General features: G+C 39.2%; 1 protein-coding gene across 2 annotated transcripts in view; it reads left to right on the top strand.

Annotated features, from left to right (window-relative positions):
• CDON (cell adhesion associated, oncogene regulated) overlaps positions 1-12796 on the top strand; it is a 101072-nt gene that overhangs the window by 80006 nt on the left and 8270 nt on the right. For both annotated transcript variants that reach the window (XM_079929134.1, XM_079929133.1), the window contains one exon: positions 1258-1337. In XM_079929134.1, coding sequence (XP_079785260.1) covers positions 1258-1337 — 80 coding nt within the window. The remainder of the gene's footprint in view (positions 1-1257; positions 1338-12796) is intronic.

Raw genomic sequence — 12796 nt, 5'->3', positions numbered from 1 at the left:
GCCACGGCTCACGGGCCCAGCCGCTCCACGGCACGTGGGATCTTCCCAGACCGGGGCACGAACCCGTGTCCCCTGCATCGGCAGGCGGACCCTCAACCACTGCGCCACCAGGGAAGCCAGGGACATATTTTAAATGCTGTTGATCATAAAAATGATTGAATTAACTGTAATCCGTTTAGTGATTCAAATAAATGCATCATCCTGTAGGTTGTTAACTTCATTTTTTTCGGAAGCTTTGGAGTTTATCCTCATGGACTGAATGTAGCATAGGAATATTCTTTCAAAGTTTTCTTTAAAATTCCTATTGCTAGTTGGCTCAGGAATGTTGAGAGAAATTTTCGGTACTTTTGGTTTGCTTCTATTCTGGCTGTTGTTATGAGATGAATGGAAGTGGAAAGTGTTCTGGGGAGAAACGATTGCCTGAACTTTTCCTAACCTTGAAGGCCTGTTCTGAGTCTGGGTGCAGTGTAACAGCCTCCCTCACCCTTATCAAATTCAGTTCTGCTGTTTTGCTTTCGAAAGCAGAATTTTGACTCTGACCATAAGGCTGGTTCAAGCCCTAACTTCAGTTTTGAAGAGCTCTTGCCATCGTATATGTCAAGTGAACATTTTACAATGAGGTATGTGTTAATCTGGGCATTTTTCTTAATTGCTGGGCAGTTTCCGCCAAAAGCAACAGCAAAATATTAATACTCCGCTCCAAGTCACCGCTGGCTGAGAATCTGCTCCATCTGGAAAAATATAACATGTTTTAAGACTTCGTCTAGTCAAGTGAACAGACCTAATCGAAATAATTACAGGAAAATGAAGATGGGTTTATCTTGTGACATCATTCAAACAGATTTCCACCCTGTTTCTCCAACTGGCATCCCATAAAATTTTTCCATGACTGCTAGGAAGGTAAAAATAGATAGGAGGTTATAACGCATAGAATATTTTGGGCCCATTAGATTTGAAACACTGAAGGGAAGTGACTAAACTTCTCCCTTCATTTACTTGCCTCTTTCCAGTACAAACATACATGCAGGAAACATAGGAGTTAACTTTTTGGAGAACACTTTTAATATTGTGCAGCACTCATTTGCGAATACAGTAAATAGTGATAAACGTAACGTGGCTCAGGGAGATGCTTAAAATATACACGTAGCCATTTATTGTTGGGGCGGCTTTTACATTTGAGATGATATGGTTACGAGTCTGTGGCACCTTCAGCACTCTCTCTTTTTCTCTTTTTCCCTGTCCTTGCTTCCTGATAAGGGTGGTGGCCTGTACACGGCAGTACCTCAGACTGACCCGATGGAGTGCATTAGTTGTCGAAATTGTCGGAACAACAATAGGTACGTTGCTGTGTTTGCACAGGTGGTTGTGAATAGTTATGTGGCTCCCTTTGTCATTCTCCCTTCAGCAAAGGAAGTTCTTACAATTTTACCTAAGTTATAAAATCTCAGAATGTGGAGTCTTAAGTTGAAGGCTGTTACTCAGTTTTTGCCCCAGCTTTATAATTTTTACCTTACTGTGCTTTGGTTTCTTTAGATATATGGACACTATTGATGACTTTATTTCTCACTGAGATACTTTTAAGAGGTTTGATGTTTTTGAAATCTTTGAATTAGTGTCATTCTCTGCATACAGACTTCATCTTTTCTCACCTGTTCTGTTTTCAGTAGAGTTCTTTTCTATGCTATGTGATATTTTCTACTCTATTCTCTGGATGAGAGCATGTTTGAGTGTTAGGGGGAAAACCCTGTGTGTATGGTAATGTTTTTTCATAGTAACATTACTGAAATTTTCGTATCAGATTATTCAATTTTTAAAAAATCCTTAAAACCTTAAGATAATTAAGTAGCATAATCTTGCTTTCTTTTAATTTCTGTTTTTTTAAATTAAGAGTTATATGTACTCACAATAGTTCAGACAAGATAAAAATAAGTAGAGTGAAATGTACGTTTAAATTTTGACAGGATATTCAGAAAGCTTTCATGCCAGTTCTCTATGTATTAATCCCAAAGGATTATCAAATATTTTGTTGTACTGAAGTTGCATCTGTCAGAAATCTGTTCTTTCTCTTACATAATGATGGTGTTTGATTACATGGTCTCAAAAGTCCTTCCCAACTCTAAAGCTCTGCAACTTAAAAATCATATTATAGTTGGTACATAAAATACCTGGAGTATGCACTGGAGTTTGGTTATTTCATTACTGAAATGGGATTTGACCCATATTTTCTAAAACGAATTATGAAGTTAAGAGTTGCATCTGGGAGTTATCAAAACCAGAACTTGAAGAAGGAATCGGTCGACCATTGAATTAAAAGTACATTGTTTCATCATGTGTTTTGAGAGTTGCAGAGCAAACGCAATAAAGCTTTCTGGAGATTTTTTTTTTTTTAATCATTTACTTAACCCATCTTAGGGTTTCTATATTAGCAAGAGCCATCTGCCTGTCTTATGTACTAAGATTTGCTTGTTACACTTTAAAATTCTGTATGACCCTAGCTAGATTTTAAGATGCTCATAACAGTGAAGCTACAGTTTTGTCCTGAGCTTGTCAAAGGCTTTATCACAACTTGTTAGGAGCATGCTAAAGAACTGGTAAAGATGGTTTATACGCCTGGTAAGTAATCAGATGGACTTAATTAAAACACATCCTTTGTGGTTCCTGTGGCCATCAGCAAATGTGATTCAACCCAGACGTTAGAATGATGGAATGAGCGGACCTCAGGTCTAAGAATAAGTAAACGTAGGCTTTGCCACTGCTTAAATCTATGATCTTGGGAAAGTTATGTAATCTCTCTGAAGCTATTCCTTATCTGAAAAATGGAGAATTGTCCCAGATAGTGTAAAATTTCTCCCAACGTAGTCTGATTATAGATTTTGGTAATTTGCTGCTCGTCATCTTTATAATGAGGTATCATATCCTGGTACCAAAAATACATCCCATTTCCTTAAAAGAATTTGAATGACTTCTGCCATCTTGCATTCATGGCCATTTTTGTACGTGTGAGCCTGTGTGTATGTGGCATTTGGGGGGTTTATTATACATGGTTTTTTTCCCCTTTAAGACAGTGGACAATTATATTTCTATTGGTTTTCAAGTTAATGGCCTCTTGCATTTCATGTATGGGGGTTTTATCTGGGAGCATAGGTGAATTCTCTGCAGCCTGAGAAAGCCAGCTTCTGTTTCTCCCTGGCCTAAATCTTCTTCCTACCTCAGAGTCTACCTGTTTAGGGCAAACCTTCGCTTACCTGCCTTGCCTCCGAGGTTAGCCAAGTGGCTCATCTGGCTTCCAGGAGCGCTTATGTGGTTTTGACACAGATGAACATCAGTAAGTACCTATCTTCAACTCTGCCAAATTGGAATCATTAAATCGAAAGCATCTAACTCATTTAACGTTGCAACTGAAAACAGGTATCCCCTCTCAAGATCCCCAAGATGGCAAAATTTGTAATAAGCTTCTAATACTGAGAGGCAGGTGATATATCATGGGCTCCCCAAATATGCACAATTTTCGTCAATTTATACTTTTAGAATGTCGACATTATCGCTAAGACTAAATTTGCGTTTCCTAATGCCAACTGAAAAGAGCGTGTACACAAAAAGAGGTATAATTTCAGTTAAGACAAATGAGGGCTATCCAGGGGTTATTTTAGAGTTTTTCGCTCTTCAGTCAAAAGAAACATTTACACTAGCCACTGGAATAGGTTCTGAGGTGTTTCCAGGCAGAAGGAATCACGAGTCATGGAAGGAGGAAGGATAATGCTTACATGAGGGTAAATAGTCTAGTTCAGTGGTTATCAAACTTCAGCACACACTAGAATTAACTTGGAGCACTTATAAAACCCCAAATTATGAGGCTCTACTTCTAGAGTTTGTGAGTCAGTAGGTCTCGGGTGGGGACGGAGAATTTGCCTTTCTGATGAGTCCCAGGGCTACTGGTGCTACTGGTCCTGGGACCATGCTTTGAGAAACACTGACATAATTTAGCTGGAGAAATACAAATAGAGGGAGCAGGATATAAAACTGGAAAACCAGTCTGAGTTTATATCATGGATGACTCTTACTGTCAGGGTTTACTAGTTTATTTAATCAACATTTATTGAGTGCCCACCATGTCCTAGGTACTGGCCCAAGCCCTCCCTCCAGAGAGCCAACAGTTAATAATAGTGACTCACAGCCAGAGCTTGAAGTATAATGAGTAGAGTTTGAAGAAGCACATTGAATCTTGTAGTTTTATATTTAAGGAATAGAAAAAAATCCCTATTGTTTCTGTAATATACAATACAGGAGGGATGTGAGATTTTTACATTAATCAAAAAGGGGGATATGGGTTAAGTGTTGAGAAACACTGGGCTTAGTGGCACAATGATGCTTTTGAAGATTTTTAAGAAAGGGAGCCATCTGTGCAAGATGTGTATAATAAGCTGGTTAATGGTAGTAGGCAGGACGCTGGTCGGATTGGAGGGAGGAGACCAGTGTGACTACATGTGTAACGAAGGCCTTAGCTTCACGCGAGGAATGGGGGTGGAAAGGAAGAGAAAAGTGAGATTCTAGAGCTGGAATCTTTAGGACTTGGCCATTGACTGATTGGGATCTGGGAAAAAATGGGAGATTCAAATGAGTAGAAAGTTTCAAACATGAATGACCTGGTAGTTGCCATGGTGATAGTCATATACATAAGAAACTTAATAAAATGATATATGGAGGAAAGTTGATGAATTTGGTTTGGGGCTTTTAGAGTTTCAACTGCCAGTTGGGTATCTAAGTCAAGGAGACACAGGAAAATTCTGGTCTTGGGTTCAGGGGGTAGATTGGGACAATGATCTCTATATTTCAGAGTCATTTGTATCAAAGTGATAGAATTTAAGAATAGGTGAGATCACCAATGGAGACAATAACCGTGGCAGTTTGATTATTTTTATATATTTAATTATTTAAGGTATTTGTTTGCTTTATTTCTTACGGCTTTTTTTTTTAAGCTTTTTGATGTGGACCATTTTTAAAGTCTTTATTGAATTTGTTACAATATTGCTTCTGTTTTATTTTTTTTGGCCCCGAGGCATGTGGAATCTTAGCTCCCCGACCAGGGATCGAACCCACACCCCCGGCACTGGAAGGCGAAGTCTTAACCACTACACTACACCACCAGGGAAGTCCCTATTTCTTAAGTATTTAAAGTGATTAGACATCTTTTTTATAATCCTCTCTTTTATTATTTTTTGCTTATTGCCTTGATATATCTTCAAAGAGATGAGGAAAGGGGTGTGAAAATCAGGAGAGTGAAAGGGAAAGAGGATTCATTCATTCATTTATTCATTCAACGGACATTTGTTGAAGGTCTACAGTGGACCAAGATAGGTGCTGAGGCTACGGTTGTGAGCAAAACAGGCATTGTCCCTGCCTTCACTGAGCTTATAGTTTGATGGGGAGACATGTCTTTTTAAAAAATGACATAATAATCATAAAAGTGAATATATAATTAAAACTGGATGCTTTAAAGACAAAGTAAAGAATGTAGTAGAAAGGAAAGACTTCCCTTTTGCTCTGAAAAATTTGGAAAACTAGGTAAAAGAGGATGGGGATAGGTTTAAAGCTTTCCAGGCAAAGGCAAGGTACCATTTGTGCAAAATCTTTAAAGCAGAATGCCGGAATCCTCACAGAACTTAAAGAAGGCTAATGTGGCAGGAACCTCGTAAGCGAAAGGGTCAGAGGTAGAAGATGAGTGAAATCAGATGGTACGGAGCCATGGCGAGTCAGTGAAAGATTTTAAGTAGAAGAACATTGTGATAGAGCACTCCTGGAGGATAGAGTTTGGAGAATCCATTGGATGGCGCAGGAAAGGATACAGGGGACCAGTTGGATGGCTGTGGCAGTAGTCCAGATGAGAAGTAGTGCACTAAGATAGCTACAGTAGATACAGAGAGAAGTAGGTGGGTTGGAGAGTTTTAGGAGGTGCAGTTTTTAAAAAAGACATGAGTAATTGTGTGAGGAGGCAGCAGAGGGGGAGGTGTCAAGGATGGCGTCCAGGTAATTGGATGCCGTCACTGAAGGAGGAAACACTGCAGGAAAGAGCTTATACCTGTCTACCCCTCACACACCTGGGAGTCATCCCCTTAGACCCCGGGGGTGCCTCATCAAACTCACCTTGACCCAGGGCAGCTGTCTTAGTCCACAGGTGCCTGAGAACTGACGAAGGCCTTTCCACGTGGAATCTTGCCTGCACTGTGTCTTGCCACCCCAGTTCGTTTTTTTCTGCCTTCTTAGGTTTAAACTTGAATGTATTTCTTAGAGTGGGCTTTTAAGAAGCAAGTCAACCTTAGGCCCCTTTTCTCATCTTTCTATTTTAGTCATAGAAAAGTTTGCTTTTCTTGTCTAAACTGGCACATTGACATGCAGATTTGACATCAGATAAGAGGGGCGTGTGCACTCCAGCAATCTGCGGAGTTTTATCTGCTTCTAGGGCTTTTGTGGCATTTGTAGAAGACCGCCTGCCTCACTGGGTTCAGTCCATGTGAGCTTTTCAGGTTTGAGAGTAGCATGTAATAGCTCCCTATATGAACAGCTAGAAAGAAGCATATTTAATGAGGCTTTTCAGGGAGCCAGCCCCCTACACAAGAGACTCAGCTGAGAGTCTTGTGCAATTTGGGCACTGCAAGAGTTAAACAGATTTTAATCAAATAGCTTTCTACCCACCTCCTCTCCTCAATTCAAAAAGCAGTAGTGCAGTTCTGGATATGTAATCAAACGGGGTTTGTCAGTTGCTTGGCTAGTTTAAGGGGAAGGGATTGACATTAAATCTGCTCTGTTTACCATCAGTCTTGATAATCTGTGAGAGAGTAGAGGGGACACTGATGAAATTCACAGATGAACAGAGAGGTCCCATCAGGAGGGAACAAAAAATTAACTTTAAGGGTCCTAGAGAGATTGGAAATGGGCAGGAAGTAGCCAAGTAAAAATCAGCTTGGAAAAATGTATACAATCCATCTGGGAAAAAAAGTACTATCTATACCTGGCTGATGGTCAAGAGGAGAAATAAAGCTGTTCGGAATAGTGCTTTAGAACACATAGATATGAATGACCTCCAGGTTTTTACATAATGATCACCTTAAAAGTCTGTGTATTGTTGGGTTTGGGGGTGCTCTTTCACCAACTTGAAACCTTCCACTGCTGTCAGATATACGCAGGTAAAAGTAGTGTCTGGAGATGAATATGAAAACATTTCATGATAGTCATAGTTCTTTCAGACCTAGAGTTTGGTCTGCCCAGTTGGTTTGTTAAGTATGAAAACAACTGCTTATCCAGGACTCCTCGACTCCTTTCCTGCAGCAGGTTAATTTGTTATGACTAAACCCATCTCCTATATCTGTCCACTCAGCTACTTCAGAACTAGCCATAAAACCAAAGGAAGGAAACACGACAAAGCCTAAGATTTGGATTCTCTTCCATCTATGGTAATCAGTCTGATTCCCTAAGAAAAATATTGAAAGAACTATGTCTAATTTCTTTAATTGATCAGTACCTTCCTTTTGAGTTACATATCTCCTGCTTTTGATACGGAGACCCAATCCTGTTGTCAGGGAGTCACATGGTTAGACTAGTACTTTTGGTCTTTTATTTGTAGGATTGTGTGTGTGTGTGTGTGTGTGTGTGTGTGTGTGTGTGTGTGAACTTGCCATGTTCAGTAATGCACTCAGTCATTTATAGTCACCCAACATGTTGTTGGGTGACAGTCACCAAGAAACTAATTCCCAAAAGGAAATTCCCACTGCAACATCCAACCAAGAGTGTACGGTGAGAATGGAGAACCTTTATGGGCCCTGGAGGAATGGCATCAGGGTTCTGTTGCACAGTTACTGATGACTTCCCCAAAATAAGGGCTAGGTCAGCAAAACAACAGACACAGGGGCAAGAGGAAACAGCAGGGGTGAGCCGAATATTAAAACAAACCACCACCAAAATGAAACCGTTTCAGAAGAAGTTCATGAAGCACATTCACGAAAAGAAGTATCACACATCCAAGAGGCTCATGGGTAGTTAGTCCCTGCCCTCCAGGGATAATCAAAAGAGGAAACTTAAGGCAAAATGTATATAATTATCTAATCAGAGTTATTCTGCACATAATCATGCTTAACAAATATTCAGCTGTGTAATCAGAAATGGGATACTTCTCTGCAAAATATTTTAGAGGTGCTGTGTAGTTTTACTGGAATGTCCAAAATATGTTTAGTCAAATACTAAAGCAATGTATTCTTTCGAGAACAATCCTATGCTACTATTCCAATTTCTTATTTCCTAGTCTGTGCTATTCAGATTGTTGGTGAAAGAATAGTTTATTTTTATGACACTATAATAGTCATTCTCCTATCTTACAGGTTGGTCAGACAGGCCTCTCCTGTTTACTAAAAGATATCTTAGTAATAAACTAACAGGTCCCAGACTACCTGAATTCTTGCAAAACAGCACAGATTTTTGTATGTGGCATGATGCACAGAGTTCTGTTTACTCAATGTTTTAAAATTAGGAAAAGTCGTTTCATTGAGCCAGAGACAACTCAGTGAAAACTTTCACCCCACTTTAAGCCAATAATAACTGCAGTTGAAAGATTGTTTGAGAAGCCTAAGATAGTAAAATTACAAGCTCTTTGTATCGTGTAAACTGTAAGATGTGCATTATAAGAGCATCTTTTTTTTTTTTTTTTTTTTTTTTTTTTTTTTTGCGGTACGCGGGCCTCTCACAGCTGTGGCCTCTCCCGTTCCGGAGCACAGTCTCCGGACGCGCAGGCTCAGCGGCCATGGCTCACGGGCCCAGCCGCTCCGCGGCATGTGGGATCTTCCCGGACCCAGGCACGAACCCGTGTCCCCTGCATCGGCAGGCGGACTCTCAACCACTGCGCCACCAGGGAAGCCCGTATAAGAGCATCTTAATGAATGTGATACATTTGCAGACACAGACATTTGCCCTTTTCTCTCTCTCACTTGTTATAGATTTGGGTCTCTTACATTTACGTATATACAGGTATTATTTTTGTGATTATCTGATTGCTTTAGAAACTTTAGGGACTTCCCTGGCAGTCCAGTGGTTAAGACTCTATGCTTCCACTGCAGGGGGCATGGGTTCGATCCCTGGTCAGGGAATTAAGATCCCGCATGCCATGCAGCAAGGCAAAAATAAGTAAATAAAGCCACAGTTTTTTTTTAAAAAAAGAAATTTTAATTAAAGCGTTATCAGTAAAAGAATTGTTTTACATGTTATATGCCTAATTATATTCAGAACAGGTATTATATTCCTTTTTTATCGACTATGACCTCTGTGCTTATATCTTAGCATGTAGCCCCCAAGTTGAAGCCATTTTTATGTCAACACATGTAGACATCCAGAAATGAACTAAAAGTAAGGTGACTGAATTTTTTATATTTGGTTATCTATGTGGTTAATTACTGATGATTATGAGTTAGGGTTCGGCATACTAGAAAATTTTAAATCAGTTTGGTTTATCATGTTGAAATTTGGGTTATAATCACGTTAACAGTCTAACTCAAATGACAGTGTTACTACCAGCACCACCCTGTTAATTGAGAGTCACAGTTCGGAATAAAAGTATGCACTGCTGTGATTTTCTATATCACTTACCTGAAAAATAGCTGCTAAAGAATATGTAATAGGAAATTGCACTTTTCTCTTGCTAAATATCTGTAATTTCTTTTAAAACATATGTGTATTCTGCTTGTTAACTCCCAGCACATAAAACCAGGTGACAGTATCAGCTCTCTACTTACCATCCATCGTAGTCGGCCCTGGCTCTTCTGTCCTGACCATCCCTCGGTCCTGTCCCATCCATGTAGTTCACCTTCATTCTCATGAAAGTGCTCTACACTCAAACTGTTAGACTGCCCTTAGATTTCCTTTAAAAATCTCGTCCTTTGCTTTAAATTAAAGAAATGAGCAGGACAGAAAAGAAACTAAAAGGAACGGAACAACAGAAGAACTTAAGGCATCTTATTATCTGGTGAGTCTTCATTATTTTATGTCAGCATTATGAAATTAAATTCATATTAGATCTATATAAGCCCATTATTAACTTATAATATCTTGTGTTTAGGGAACTGCCCTGGTGTTTCAAATCCTGGCAAGTATATTTTTTTCCTACACCTTAACTTTACTTTTTCAAATGAAAACTTCTCTTTCTGACCTGATCCTCTTTTGTCTTTCAGGTTTCTAGCACCTTTGTATTACTTCCAGATTCCTGCAGAGAAATGGAACATCAAGCCAGAAGCTCACTTAGTTTGTTTTACATCATGATTGGGGATTTCATTAAGTGCCTGACTGTGCTCCATTGTGTCACTAAGAGTTTCTCTGCCACCTAGGACAGGCATTGCCCGTCCTCCAGAAGACTGAATTTTAAGTCAGAGAACTTTGAAGCCAACAGGTAGAAGAAAGACCGAACAACAGAACTAGTATGGAACAAGGACAGAGATAACTACTATTGTGGTACAAAAATCTTAAGGGGTAAGTGTATGGTTCACTCTCACTTTATTTTTCTGGCCGTGCCGAGCGGCATGCGGGATCTTAGTTCCCTGACCAGGGATCGAACCTGTGTCCCCTGCAGTGGAAGCATGAAGTCTTAACCACTGGACTGCTAGGGAAGTCCCATGGTTCATTCTCACTTTAATCTACATGTATTATCTTAGTTTTAGGTATGGTCTGTTATAAGGTATCTTGACCAATTAGTTTAATTGTTGTTCCTTGATAATAAATTTACTTGCTTACAGAAAAGGTTATTTAAAAAGTCTGATGTTCTAATGTTTATTATTTATTCAGCATTTTTGAGGTCATACAATATGCCATTTACTGTGTGCTTGGTGCTGGACATTATGATCTTAATTAGAGTCTAACATGCATTAGTACTTTTATTACTTCCTAGACAATAAAATACTTTAGAACATTTTAACTCCAGTTCCTTCCCCAATGTTTTGTTATTTTTGTCATGTGGTTTAATTCTATAAATATTTAAAATCCTTTAAGACAGTAGAGTTACTGTTTTTTGCGGTCGATATTTAGTCACAATTCCCAACATTACCTTTGTTGCTATTCATCCCTTCTTTTTTTTTTTTTTTTTTTTTTGCGGTACGCGGGCCTCTCACTGTTGTGGCCTCTCCCGCTGCGGAGCACAGCCTCCGGACGCGCAGGCTCAGTGGCCATGGCTCACGAGCCCAGCCGCTCTGCGGCATGTGGGATCTTCCCGGGCCAAGGCACGAACCCGTGTCCCCTGCATCGGCAGGCAGACTCTCAACCACTGCGCCACCAGGGAAGCCCCTTTCTTTTTTTTTTTAACCAGTTTTTATTGGAGTATAGTTGATTTACAATGTTGTATTAGTTTCAGGTGTACAGCAAAGTGAATCAGTTACACATGTACATATAACCACTCTATTTTAGATTATGACCATATAGGTCATAACAGAGTATTGAGTAGAGTTCCCCATGCTATACAGTAGGTTCTTATTAGTTATCTATTTTATATAGAGTAGTGTGTATATTTCAGTCCCAATCTCCCAATTGATCCCTACTCCCCTTCCCCCCTTGGTAATCATAAGTTTGTCTTCTACATCCGTGACTCTGTTTTGTAAGTAAGTTCATTTGTACCATTTTTTTAGATTCCATATATAAGCAATGTCATATGATATTTGTCTTTCTCTGTCTGACTTACTTCACTCAATATGATGATCTCTAGGTCCATCTATGTCACTACAAATGGCATTATTTCATTCTTTTTTATGGCTGAGTAATATTCCATTGTATATATGTACCACATCTTCTGTATCCATTCATCTGTCAATGGACATTTAGGTTGCTTCCATGTCCTGACAATTGTATGTAGTGCTGCAATAAACACTGAGGTGCATGTGTGTTTTTGAATTATGGTTTTCTCCAGGTATATGCCCAGGAGTGGGATTGCTGGATCATATGGTAGCTCTATTTTTAGTTCTTTAAGGAACCTCCATACTGTTCTCCACAGTGGTTGCACCAATTTACATTCCCACCAACAGTGTAGGAGGGTTCCCTTTTCTCCACACCCTCTCCCTCATTTCCTGTTTGTAGATTTTTCTGTATTTCTTCCTGTTGTCTGCTGGTACTCATTTTCCCTCAACTTGAAGAATTCCGTATAGTATTTCTTGTAGTAAAGGTCTGAGGGTTACATACTCTCCCAGATTTTTTGTCTGGAAATGTCTTCAATTCATCTTCCTTTTCAAAGGGTATTTATTGCTGTTCATTAAATTCTAGGTTGGCAGTTACTTTCTTTTTGTGCTTTAACAATGTCATTCCATTATTTTGTTGCTTCTGTTGTTTCTATTGAAGAATCATCTATACAGCTGTTGTTCCCTTTCAAGGTGATAATGTCTTTTTCTTCTGGCTGCTTTTATGATTTTCACTTTGTATTTTTGCTTCCAGCCGTTTAATTATTCACATTTGAAAGTATAATTTTCTTTGTATTTATTCTGCTTGGGGTTCATAGAACTTCTTAAATCTGTGGCTTGAACTTTCATCAGTTTTAGAAAATTCTTAGCCTTTATCTCTCCAGATACAGCTTTTATCCCATTCTCTCTTTTCTGTCCTCCAGAGAGATGCCAACTTTACAGGCATACCTTGGAGATATCAAGGGTTTGGTTCCAGACCACTGCAATAAATTGAATATTGCAATAAAGTGAGTCACATGAATTTTTTGATTATGTCCAAAAAAAAATGTACATACCTTAATTTAAAAATACTTTATTGCTTAAAAAAATCCTAACCATCATCTGAG

This window comes from Stenella coeruleoalba (assembly GCF_951394435.1).
Source record: "Stenella coeruleoalba genome assembly, chromosome: 8".
NCBI lineage: Eukaryota > Metazoa > Chordata > Mammalia > Artiodactyla > Delphinidae > Stenella > Stenella coeruleoalba.
Note: the sequence above shows the minus strand (reverse complement) of the source record. Positions and strands in the feature narration are given on the sequence as shown.